The 12,900-nt window shown below is 46.4% G+C and overlaps 1 protein-coding gene across 1 annotated transcript; it reads right to left on the bottom strand.

Annotated features, from left to right (window-relative positions):
- Positions 1 to 236: 236 nt before the first annotated feature.
- LOC136044217 (protein FAM162B-like) lies at positions 237 to 4,540 on the bottom strand. Its single transcript, XM_065729384.1, has 5 exons — positions 4,310 to 4,540; positions 3,738 to 3,809; positions 2,718 to 2,814; positions 1,844 to 1,952; positions 237 to 1,153 (listed from the first exon to the last, which is right to left on the bottom strand). The coding sequence occupies exons 1-5, from the start codon at positions 4,473 to 4,475 to the stop codon at positions 1,046 to 1,048; spliced, it is 552 nt and encodes a 183-aa protein (XP_065585456.1). The 5' UTR covers positions 4,476 to 4,540; the 3' UTR covers positions 237 to 1,045.
- Positions 4,541 to 12,900: the final 8,360 nt, after the last annotated feature.

Genomic DNA, 12,900 nt, shown 5'->3' with positions numbered 1-12,900 from the left:
CTGTGATATCAATGATATGTGGGGATCTGGACCACAGGCGCGAGCTGAGGTCTGTCTTAAAGTTTAATGACCTTATGGAAATGGGGCTTTCAGTATTTCATGAGGATCTCTCCCATTAAGCATCATCTCAGAGTTTGGTGACACTTTAAATGAAGCTGTGAAGAGAAGTGTTTGTTTTAGATGTAATTGGACAGCTGTTTTATTATGAGTTAATGAACTATGGTGATTAAAAAGAATTCAGTTTTAGCAAACCATGTATTAGCAATTAATCCTAACTAAAATCACAACTAAGAAGTGCTAGGGAGCTTTCATGACAACGACTGGAAGCAGAAGATGAAAAAGCAAACCCAGCAAACTGCAACAGGATGAGCAGTGCCCCCAGCCAGGCTCCCTGCTCCTGGGAAGGTGGCTGTCCACAACCACCACCAAACCACCCCATGAGCCCACGCAGCCACCCCACATTCCCAGCAGCTCCTCTGACCCAAAGCCTTTTTGGCCTAATTCAGATACCAGGGCTTCTCATACCACTCTGCCTCTCCCTGTTCATGTCCCCCTGTGAAAGGCTGAGGAGAGAGGGGGAACAGAAATGACAACAGAGTTAGAGGAAGATATATTCGATGACTTCATGGTTTGAGGACACATTTCAGATCTGTTTTCCCCTGCCCCAAATCCCTTAGGACATGCCTGTGTGCACTAGAGGAATTCCACAGCCTGAGATGCTCCCTGACATAGGATAACATCCTTCCTGCTGTGAGGACCATGCTGAGCAGCAGCAGCACCACGAGGAGCAGATCCTGAGCTGTACAGCCCTGTACCCATCGCCCTCACACTTCCCATTTCAGAGGAGGTATCTGTATTTCAGCTGAACCCAGTTCGAAAGACCAGAGACCACAGAAAGAAGTTGCTGGGGTTTCCACCAGAGCTTCAGAGTTCACGTGGAGCAGTTTTTATCCTGAGAGAGTTGCAGGAAGAAAGATCCAAAGAGTAAAACAAAGATGTATGGCATGTATCTTATCTCCTGTTGTTAATGCAAACCTGTTCCTGATCATTGTGCCCTCACAGCAGCTGCCTCCTGATCTCTCTCTGCTTCAGCCCTCCATTTAGCCTTCTTCTCTTCATTCACCCTCAGCAGTGTGTGATCCTTTTTAGCAGCCTTTGGAAAGAAATGATGGAAACCAATTCATGCACACATTTCCCACCACTAAAGTTCCCTGCATTTGTACCACTTGCTTTGACACCCCACTGTCCTCCTTGATATTTCACAATGAAAGGCGTGAACGTGCTTCTTTTTTTACTGGCTTGTCACCATTTTCAGCTTCTAAGTAGCAGAGAAATTACGCTGCATGATGTTTACAGGTGCACGAGCAGGTAGGAAGAGTGGCAGTGCACTTGCAACTAAGACATGCCAGTTGGGCTGCAGATCCTCCTTCCATACATGTGGCACAGAAAAAAGGAGTCACAGCAGAACAGTGTCACAGCCATGTGGCCATGGTGGCACACTGGGCAGGTCCACAGGAGCCCATTGCCCATGGCCACAGGGCAGGAGCAGGTTCTGCCAGCACTATCTGAGTTGTTCCACAACCTTTGGACTTGCTGAAACACCATGATATGGAGGCACTCAGTGAGTGGATTTATGGTAAAGTGTGCCAGAAGGAACACACTAACAAGCAAATTGTGCTTTCCCATGACAACATCTCCTCTGGAGGATGGGGCAATACAGATCCCATGCGAATACTGCTAATATGGACTTAAAACTCTCAAAACCTGACAACTGGGTGATTATTTAAAAAGAAAGTCCATGTAGACCACCCATTAAGTGCATCATCTAGAAAACAATACTCACTTCTTTGCCTGTGATGACCATGGACAAGCAGCCCAGCAAGGTCAGTGCGATCATGATGTAGCAAACCTTTATCCTCATGGTATTCCTTGCTGCATCCAGAACCTCAGACCTGTGGAGGACGGACAGAGCAGAGCTCCCATTCTGCAGCAGTGTGTGAGAAATGAGATTGTGGGAATCCCCAGATCCTCCAGCAGCTGCCTGTTTGTGCACCACGAAGTGGGAGGTTGAGCCTGAGCCGGAGTGGATGATCACCATCCATCCAGAGTCATCGTCACAAGCTGCTTCTCACAACCTCAGCTTAGAAATCTCCACCACCTTCCACAAGTGACTCACAGCATTTATTCAACCACTCATGCTTGCAGGAGAGTGCAATGTGACAACCTGAGTCATTCATGAAGTCACAACCCCCTGTGGATTCCATTACATCTGCAAGGAAAAGGCCAACCCCCCAGGACACCACAAGTCGGGGGGCACTGGGACTCCGAAATGAAACACAGCCCTGTAACAAAAAACCTTGGCAAAGGTATAAAACCACAGACCAGACACCAGGAGCTCCTTGCAGATGTCTTCCACAAGATGTGAGAATACCACTAACGTTCCTTTAAAGCATTATCAACTGTAAATTAACAAATCTAGCATCACCTGTAAAAACCCAAAGTGGATGACGTTTTAACATGGAGACTCCTGAACTACAGAGTCATTTGCCTTGCAAAAGACACCAGCAGCTGTGAGCACCATTGCCATGGCAGTTCACAAATACCAACCATGTGAGCACCCTTCTGACTAATGGCTGGGGACTCAGTCTGTACGTTCACCTCCAACAGCACTATCCAGCAAAACTGATTTAATATTGGAAGGAAAAAGGTCTACTTACGTTATGTACTTGGGAATGTCCTCCTCCTTTTTAAAGCGTCCCGCCCACACCAACACCTTTTTGTCAAAATTTGTAGGCATTCTCTCATTTTTGAATGCTTTAAGAGATTTTGCATAAGAAAAAAAAAAAAAAAAAAAGAGTGAGCTAAGCTTAAGAAGGAAAAAAAAAAGACATAGAATCATTGAGGTTGAAAAGACCACCAAGATCACCCACCCCAACCCCAACCCACCCCACCATGCCCATCCCCATGACCCTCAGTGCCACATCCCTGCAGTTCTGGGACTCCTCCAGGAACAGTGAACCCACCACTACCTGGGCAGCCTGTGCCAACACCAATACAATTAAGGGGGAAAAGGATCCAAAGTTCAAAATAGCATTTTTCTATTCTTTGAGAGCTAAACATGCATTCTAATGTCAGTAAGATCCAGCAGCTGCAATGAAATGCTGTGTTTTACTTAGAACCTATCCATTTTTTAATTATTTTATTTTAGGTAGGTTTTCAACTAAAAATCTCCCCACTCTTGCCTATTCTGAAGGAAGAGATGTGGGGCTGCAGTCACCCAGCCCACAGCATGCTGTCACCTTGCTTGCCTCTTGCTTTTCAACAGGAAGCTCAGCAAACTGCCAGCAGGACCAGTAACTCCTCCACAGCATCTCTTTCAGAAAGGACTGATGGAGAGATAAGGTATGTGAAAGTACAGCCTGGTGGGAGGCTGTCGTTCTCATGCAAGCTGGGTACTAGGTTGCTGTACTCTAATGATGATACATGACACCCCAGCAGAGTGCTGCAGCGATGTCATTAGCATGCTGTCACTGTGAGCATAATGAGAAAGTGACTCCAGCGCCTCTTGATGGAAACAAGTCCAATGACAGGCCACGATGAGGCCATGGTAAGAATCTGAATTTGATCTGCAGATGGACAGATGACTAAAAGGACAGGTTCCAACCCCAGGATGTAGGGGAAGTCCCGTGTTGCAGACCCATGGCAGCACTGGTAGCCCCCACACAGTTTGAACTCACCAGGACGAGGAACTTGGTGCAGAGATCTCATTTGCAGTGGGCACCAAGCAGCTCCCTGGTGGGATGGCCAGCCTGGAAGGATGTGAAACCACAGTTAGGACCTTCATTCTCACTGCAAGGAGCAACAAACACATCCATCCACCGCCTCTAAGTCTCTGCACAGAGCCATTGCAGTGTTCCTTCCTGAACTGGCACACCACTGGTTTCCAGTGTGCTCTGGGTGGGGAGGGATGGGACGTGGCAGCACAATACCTGTGGCAGTGGGGATTGCACCATCCTCCTCCAGAAACCCGGCGTTAGGGCTGCAAGGAGGAACTTTCACTTTCTTTTTTAGCTAACAGATTCCTGGACACAAGACATCACTCTGTGCTTGCCACCACAGGAGAACTACTACTTAACATACAAAAAACTTAATCCCTCTGCTTGGTACTCCCAAACGTCTCCCTATCCCAAGAGCATTCATAAGGCCAACACAGGTGCTGAAGCAGCACAGAACGGGGGTCGTTTCCTATCTGCTCCCTGCACAAACCCTTCTCCCCCATTCTGCAACACAAAACAGCCCTTCCACCCACCTGGAGCATCTGTCTGCAGCACCATGCCCTGCGAGCCCCTCGCTCTGTCCTGGACACCTCTGGCACAGCACAGCAGTGGTGGAGCAGTGTGGGGGCCCTGGGCACGCAGGTGAGCCCCCCACCTCCACCACCCCACAGGACCACGGCCCAGAAGCCTCCCCAGCATCCCAGTACGCTGTCTCAGAATGCTGACAGAGGAGTTAATTCCACAAAACTACCGCTTCCTGCGAGTGGGGAGGAACACCCTTTCCCACACTGACTGCTGACAGATTTGTTTCTCACGTCATGACATTCTCTGCTTGCCAATATGACACACCTCCCACGCTGCACGGGCAGCTCACGCCCAATGTGGGCACTCCACCGGGCTCCTGGCAAACTGCTCAGTACCAGGGACTGACCTGATTTTTCTCCCTCCTCGTTAGAGGACTAAAATGGGACCGCGTGCTTTATTTTCTACAAAGATAAGCTTAGTGACTGTTAATTATCACAGCCGGTTAAGCTGTTAGAGTTTTTAGTTGTTCTCAGCTAAAAGAATAATCTTGCAAATCTGCCCTGTTAAACAGCCTTTGGGAAGAGGAAAGGTTTCCCTGCTATCAGAATAAATGTGATGCGGTGAAAGGAAACGAAATGTGATGCTTCATAGAATCATAGAATTGTTGGAGGTGGAAGGGACATCAGATCCAACTCCCTGCACTGAACTGAGACGCCCACAGCTCCATCAGGTGCTCAGAGCCCCATCCCCCGACCCTGGGTGTCTGCAGGGAAAGAGCATCACCACCTCTCTGTGCAACCACTGCCACTGCCTCACTGCCCTTATTGGACAAAACTTCATCCTCTTATCCAATCTGAATCTCTGCTCCCTTAGTTTGAAACCATTTCCCCTTGTCCTGTCACAACAGACTCTGCTTCAGAGCCATTCCCCTTACTTCTTACAGCCCCTGTAGGTACTGACAGGCTGCTCTCAGCCCTCCCCAGAGCCTTTTCCCTTCTGCAGGCTGCACAGCCCCAGCTCTCAGCCTGTCCTCCCAGGGGAGGATCCATCCCTTTGATTTCAGATCTGTCAAATCAGTAAACAAAAAAAAAATATATATATACAACACCTGAGGTGATGAGTGTTTGTCAGCAAGTTCAACTGGTCATTGAGAAACCCATGAAGGATTTGCCCTCTTTGAGTTCGCTCTCCACAAAGTCTGAGGAGGGCTGGATAGTTCATCCGACATCAGCTGTGCTAACCAGAGAGCAAACCAAAAACACTGCTGTTTTATCATTTTGATGTCTCTCCTGCATTTTGCATGAAACTCTCCCTGATGGGTCAGGAAATGAAAATGCAAAATACTTGTCTCATTCGGAGCACTGAGGTATTTACTCTCCTTAAATGTACGAGGCTCTAAAGCTGATTTACAACCAGGGGGGAAAAAAATCCATCTGAGAGGAAAAAGCTATTGCCAACAGGAAAATGATCAAAACTATTTAATAATACCATCAAGTGCAATATTGCAGATAACTAAAGTGTGTCTAACTGTGAAGGGAGGAACTGCAAGGGAACAGAGCTTGGGATGTTGGCAAGGATGTTCTTTTATGGTTGAGAGAATGAAAGATATGAGACAGATGCAGCTCCAGCTCCTGGCCCTGAGCAAAAACTCCGCTGTTAATAGAGACATTTTATATTTTTTTGAGAACACAAAGTTCCTGATATTGAGGAAAGGAGAAACTTGCAGCAATTACAAATGCTCTTTTTCCTCTTTCATGAAAGCCCTGCAGTGCATCCGGGCATTGCACAATGTGTTCAGCTTAATTTGCTTGTAATTCAGTAAAGCAAATGAGATCCATTTCCAGATTAGGAACCCATACAGAAAATAAATGGAGATTTGAGCTTCCAGATGCAAGCTGGAGCTGCAAACAAGCAGAAGTCAGCGGCTGTGATTGCACTGGAAGAAAGAGAAGGGAAAAATGCAATGGTCACTGTGTCCTACCAGGGCTGCCTGGGGGGGGTGGGTGGAAGGGAGCAGGATGTGAGGAGGGGAATGCTGCATTTATACAACTTCAGGCTTACAGGGCCCAGCATGTCTGAGCATCCCCATAGGCCTCTACTCCTCCTGCAGAGGAGCTGCCAGGTAGGGAATGCATCTTGTCCACCTGGCCATCTCTGGTGTCGGGGCAGGTGGTGTGAGTGAGATGTTGTCATTTCCACCTTAACAGACACGTTCCAAAATGCTGGTTGTATTTTGTCCCGGAGAAAAAGAAAAAAAAATAAAGAGAAAATATATACATATATGTCATTTTCATTCTATTTTTTAGCTTCTCAAATGTAAAGAAAATCACAGGGTTTTCAGGCCGCTGCTGCTTGCCCACCAAGGGATTGCCATTTGTTTCCTCTTAAGGACACATCAGCAAACAGCTGTATTAACCACATCTGCTGCGAGCAGAAAAGCACTTCAGGATTTATTATGCCAGAACTCAGAAGTGCAAAGACACTCAGGTCTTCATGAAACCACAAAGGCAGTTATTCGCTCCTGGATTTTACTTCTTTGTCTGGCACAGGGAATGATTATCACTGGGATGAGTTTTGCTGCAGTGTAAGATAGCTAATAAAAAGCGAAACACACCTCCACGTTAGGAAATCAAGCTTTCCCTTGTGCACTGTGGATCTTCCTCCGGCTCAGAGCATCTTGACTCTCCCCCTGAGCAGAGATGTGGAGTGTTCTGCGTCACCCTCACACCCTTCTGCCACCCAGACTCTGCTCCCATGGGCAGGACCAGCAGCTGGTTCTCCTCCACTCCCTAAATGTACACAGAAGCCTTTGTGGAACTAGAATTGAAAGGCCACAATATAAAATCCATTGCTCTTTGCTTTCTGACTGCCTTTACACTGTAATTCCCAGCGCCTTCCTTTGGATCACTGACAAACCATTGCATAAGGAGTAATTTGGAGCCAAGTTCTCCTACCTGTTCGACTTTATCTGCTTTCAATAATCACAGGAATGAAAGTTTACCCCTTCAAAAAGCCCAGGTGGGACCAGAATGCCTCTTGCCATCTCCTGGTTCGTTTTCATAAGATTGCTCAGCAACACTTTTTAGTCATGCATATACAAAAGAATTCAGAGGAGCATTCAACCAAACAAAAAAAAAAAATACTACTGCTTTGTTTTCACACACAATGTCCTCAAAGCCAAAAGGCTCAGCATCCTTCGGCCTTGTGTGCCACGGGAAGCTTTACACGTGAAAAATCACGATAAGGAGCAGAACAACAGCAGCATCTCACAGCTAACCTGAGCTCACAGGGTCTGTAGGACCAAAAAGAAGCATCAGCATGAGGTTTTTATCTCTTCAGGACTTGCTGTTTGATAGTCTTGAGTGTTATCAGTACAAGGCCCCTGCTAAAATGGAGCATGGGCAGTGAAGGATACTGCCTCCCTTTCTGCTATAAACTTCAGTTGTGCTTTTAAAAATAAAATCTAGATTCATCTCCCCACACAGTTCCACAACTGCTGAAAGTTTTGCATTTTCCAGTATTACAATCACAGAATCCTTAGAGTTGGAAGGGACTTTTAAAGGTCAACTAGTCAAACTCCCCTGCATTGTTCTCATTCCTCCAAATGTGATCACATCAACGCAAATCTGGAAAAAACTAAATTGCCCAGCACCCATAAATATGAAATCAAACACTACTAAATGACTCCACTTACCCTGGTAAATCTTGCCAAATTTACATTAGATGAGCCTTCTTGCCATTGGTCTCAATATGGAAAGGTGATGGATATAACCTGCTTGGTATTTTTCAGAACAGGAACAGTCATTTTCCTCAGGTGAGAAAGATTTGGACTGATCTCTACCTTTGCCACCAACACAAGACAGGGCAGGATTTGGCCTCCTCCCTGAGCTGGTGTTTTTAAGCACCTCATGCCATCAGAAACACGGAATCATTCAGGTTGGAAAAGATCTCTAAGATCCCCAAGTCCAACCCCAACCCACCCCCACCGTCCCCATAACCGCATCCCTCAGAGCCACATCCCCACAGCTCTGGGACACCTCCAGGGATGGTGACCCCATAACTGGGCAGCTGTGCCACTGCATCACTGTTCTTAGAAGAAACTTCTCCTAATAACATCTGAGAACAAGCGTGAAAACAGGAGATGGGAGGGGTCTGGCATGTTCTTTGTACAAAGTGCAGGGTTTATAACACCTGGGGCTGGGAGGACAAAGCTAATAACAACAACAGTGAGTTGCTGTGCTGACAAAGCCACAGCATGACCTCTCCCCAGGGTTTGGGATGGTGATATAGAGGCAATGAAATGGCACATGGCCTTCAGCACAGAGGGGCTCAGCACATGGGCCAATGGGATGAAACAAGGGGTGGCTGCCTAGGGCTGGCTTCATCGTGGGAGCCATGGGAAATCCTGAGGTGTTCAGGAAATGGTGATGAAATTACAGGTTTTACAACCGAGGAAATCGATGCATTATGAACTTTGCACCAGAGCACTTATTTCTGGAATACCGCACGGCTGGACTTGATAGCAAAAAATGAGCAAAACCCTAAAAGGAAAACAAAACCATTGGAAGGCAAACCATTTACATTTTGACTCACTGTGCAGAGAAGCACTTAATTCAAACCTTTTCCACACCTGTTTCCCCAGCTGAGCAGCACACTGACAAGGACAGGCTCGTTGCTCACTTGTCATTTAATGATTTTCTTTCCTGAGAAAAATGGCATTGTCTTCAAAAACAGACACATTTAGAAATGTTTCAGCCCATTAGTCGATAGTTTGGGGGGGAAAAAAGAAACCTAATTTAAACAGATTGAACAATTCTGTGTAGAAATGTCTTTCCCCCACACTTGTTTTAATGTAAGGATGACTTAGACATTTTCAGCTCCTGCAGAGGAGCCATGCGCTATCGATCAGGACAATAAACCTGCTGAGATCATTATGAGCCTCTGCTTGATGGGGTCAAATTTTACTTTTTAGTGACTGGTTGAGTATGTATGCAATCGATATAAGAGTGGACATACCCATGGTTGTACAGGAGGGACAGGTTTGTCCCAGCAATGCACACCATCAGTCCATAACAGGGCCAGGTGCCTCTTCAAATTTATGAACTGTGTTGTGACAAGCCCTCTGAAGAGGCCATAAAACTCTTCCAAATGCTCCTAAGTGAGACACAGCCAACCCAATAGGATCAGATTCAGTTTCCCATCAGCTTTTACATGACCAAAGGGACCATCAGGAAAAAGCATCTTCTGAGAGAAGCACAGTCCCCATCGTGCCCACCTACCATGTCCCGTGGATCAACTTAAGGCCATGACCTCTCATCCTATGTTTCCAGTGTGCAATCCACACTAGGTAGTGAATCCTCACTTGCTTAAACTTCAGTAAAACACCCTCCATGGTTACAAATACTATGGTTGGAAAGACATATAAAAATGACCTGTTGAAGAAGGAAGTAGCCAAAGTGAGGATGCTGTTGCTAAGTGCACCTGGAGGTCAATGAGAAGGAAATAATATAGGAAAATTCAATGGGAGTTGATACGACCTCATGCAATTTTGCTGTGGAAACAGGGCAAAGAGCACAGAGTGGAAGGTCACCTTTTGGGGGCTAGGAATGAGGATTTCTGGATATAACAATTTAACTCAGGATGGCTCTGGACTTCCCAGCAGATGTTGCTGAAGAAGTAGATGGAAATTTAATATGTCACTGCAGCAGAGAAAAGACACACATGGAATCCTTATCTGAGGTGTTTCTGATAGGGGTACACTGATCAGGAAAGGCTGGAGGAGAGGAGCGGGGTAAGAAAAAGAAAGGAATAATGAAGTAAAAGAATATCTACTGTTCTTGGCTAACAAAATACAAATGGAGAGAGACCATGGCAGATGCTGCTCAGAGAAACTCAGCACCAGAGAAGTGCAGTTAGTTGGGCTAAATCACAGCATCAATACCCGAGGAGAATATATCCCTGGTGCATGCCAAGGGCTGCCTAATCCTGCTGCTGCTCCTGGGGCTGTTTTCATCCCTGTGTTAGCTAATGAGGAGCACAGGGTGACACAGACAGCTCGACCACATGGCTCACCAGGTTTCTGCAGCACTGCTGGGAAGCTTAACTTTGGGCTGTAACTGCACAGTCATTAGTGTTTACAAAACAAGCTTCCAGGGAAGCAAAATTACACACTGAGGAAATAATAAGGAGCAATGTAATCAGATGTGAGAGAGATCATTTCATTACCTGAGCCAGGCCTCATTATTCACCATTTCCCTGGCAAGTGCTGATAAATGCAGGTTAATGAATTTTAGTGCTGTGGACGAGAGGGAGGAGTGCTGGCTCAGCACTGCCACATGCTGAGCAGGACCTGAGAATCCAAAAACCAAAAGTGTAAGGCGTAAAATATTAACGGACCCCTTACAGCACTGCAGTGAGGCAAAGGAGGGGTTTGCAAAGATTAGCTCTATTTTTTCTGCTCCTTTTGCCTAGTTCACAAGCAGCATAGCTCCCAAATTTCACATGAAGCACCAGAACACTTGGCAGGGCTCTCCTAGAAAGATCACACTCACTACCAACATAAGATGAAAACCTATTCAGAGAGGAACACACACATCCTAATTCTACAGGGAAATATTGCCCTCTTCAATCTTCCAGTGACAAGTTTTATTTTCCTGCCTACCATGCACAAGCCATCCATCACTTCCAGAAAGAAAAGGTCACTCTATTCTTGCAACCAACTCCCAAGTCCATTCCTGGACCTGGATTTACACCAGAGCCATTAACAATGCTGTTGTTGGGAACTGGAGTCAGTACAACTGCATTGGTGCAATGGGATTTGAACACAGAAATATCTTGATTGTCTGTATTGAATGAGAAAACGGTGACTTGGCCAAAAGAAGAAAAGGGTTTGTAGGTTCATTTATAAAGATAAAACCAAAAAGCCCCAGTGCCTGGGAGTGAAAGCACTGAGAGGCAGCAGCAGGCTCAGCAGGAGCAGAGGTCCCTCCAGCCATCACCTCCTCCTTGCCTCTCCCAGCTCTGTGCTCCAGGGCCTGGCCAATGCCTCAGCAATCACAGTCTCTCATTACAGCCTTTCTGCCCGGTGCGTTTATTTGTTCTGTCATTTCACAGCCCAACATCTCCCTCTGAACAGGTGGAACACGGCAGATTCCTCTCATTATTTTAGTCTTTGTCTAACCAATATGAAATCAGAGTATTCATATTTCTAGATTTTCCCCTGGGCATTTCTCTGATCATTCTCTGTTCAACAGCTGTATCAAGTACAGCACTATATTACTACCTCCCATATTGCTGTCTGCAATATGTCCTGTAAATACGACCAGTGTTTGGGCTTTTTGGCTCCTGCTCAGTGTTTGCTTATTCGTTTCTCTCTTTGCTTTCAAAGCACTTTTGAAAACTATTGGAAGTAAAACACATAGGCATGGTTATAAGCTGCCTCTCGAGCTTTCTTTTTGTGGCTGCAGCTCCATCAGATGCTCAGAGCCCCATCCCCTGACCTTGGGTGACTGCAGGGATGGGGCACCACCACCTCTCTGTGCAACCCGTGCTTTCACTGTTCTTGGAAAAAAACTTATTCCTTAAATCCAATCTAAATCTGCCCTCTTTCAGTTTGAAACCATTTCCCCTTGTCCTGTCACAACAGGCTGCTACAACATCTGTCCCCTTCTTTCCCACAGCCCCTCCTGGTACTGAAAGGCCACTCCCAGCCCCACGTACAGCCTTCTCTTGTCCAAAGAGAATCCAACTTGCAGCCAAAAGCTCAAGGTGTGAAATGCCATCTTACACCCTGCAGATGTGGAAGCAGGGGGCACAAAGCTGCGTTGTAGAGCTGGGAAGGTCCATTTATGGGGACAATCTTCCCGATAGGGTGATTCAACTTCCGTCATACTGCAGCTGTATTGCCACTGAAACGCTTCACAGAGAGCTCAGAGCACCAAGCATCTTTTTTTTTTTCCCACCCGGATGGGGCGTAAAAAATAATAATACAAATAAAATCAGGAAAAAAAGAAAAAGACCTTTAGATATTGCTGGGTAGACTCGAAGCTCAGCCACCGCCCAGCAGCCACCAGCCGGGCAGGATCGAGTGCCAAACCTCTCAGCTTCAGGAGCAGCTCTGTGCCCGCAGCACGAAGCCACGCTGCTCCCTGCTGGCCAGCGCAGCACCGCGCAGCCCCGGCCGAGCAATGCGACGGTGCGGCAGAAATGCGGTTGTCTGACTTCTGTGACTTGAATTCAAGCCCCTGGGCCGCCTTCCCAAATGGAAATAACCGAGAGGATTTATATTTGCTTTCCTGCGTTGGGCCCCTAACTAATTGCCTTGCGTACATCGCCACTCGGAATACTTCTTTTTAAATGTTTCTGTGTTTTCCAGGCTTTCTTGGAAACTGCTTGCACGTCTGTGCTCTCCTTCTTTTCTTTCTGAAAACACACTTGTGTCTTGAGCCAGTCCAAAATTGACTTCTTTCCCTGTTCTACTTTTCTCTTTCCAATAACTTTCCGTTTAGTTTGATCCAAAGCAGAACAGTTCTCTTCTAACATTTTTTCCTTAAAGAAACACACAAATGAGCAGACAGTCATTTAGATCCCTTACTCAGCA

Source organism: Cyrtonyx montezumae, unplaced genomic scaffold (assembly GCF_038088225.1).
Source record: "Cyrtonyx montezumae isolate F1298 unplaced genomic scaffold, pur_monq_1.0 scaffold_11, whole genome shotgun sequence".
Classification (NCBI taxonomy): Eukaryota; Metazoa; Chordata; class Aves; order Galliformes; family Odontophoridae; genus Cyrtonyx; species Cyrtonyx montezumae.
This window is presented reverse-complemented; position numbering and strand designations above follow the sequence as displayed.

What these genes read in the sequence shown, in the direction of transcription:
- LOC136044217 (XM_065729384.1), bottom strand. Translation starts at nt 4,475, where the DNA reads ATGCTGGGGAGGCTTCTGGGCCGTGGTCCTGTGGGGTGGTGGAGGTGG. An exon ending in GCTGCAGACAGATGCTCCAG is followed by an intron (nt 3,810 to 4,309) that starts GTGGGTGGAAGG and finishes ACATCCTTCCAG; the next exon opens with GCTGGCCATCCCACCAGGGA. An exon ending in TGGTCATCACAGGCAAAGAA is followed by an intron (nt 1,154 to 1,843) that starts GTGAGTATTGTT and finishes TTCTTTCCAAAG; the next exon opens with GCTGCTAAAAAGGATCACAC.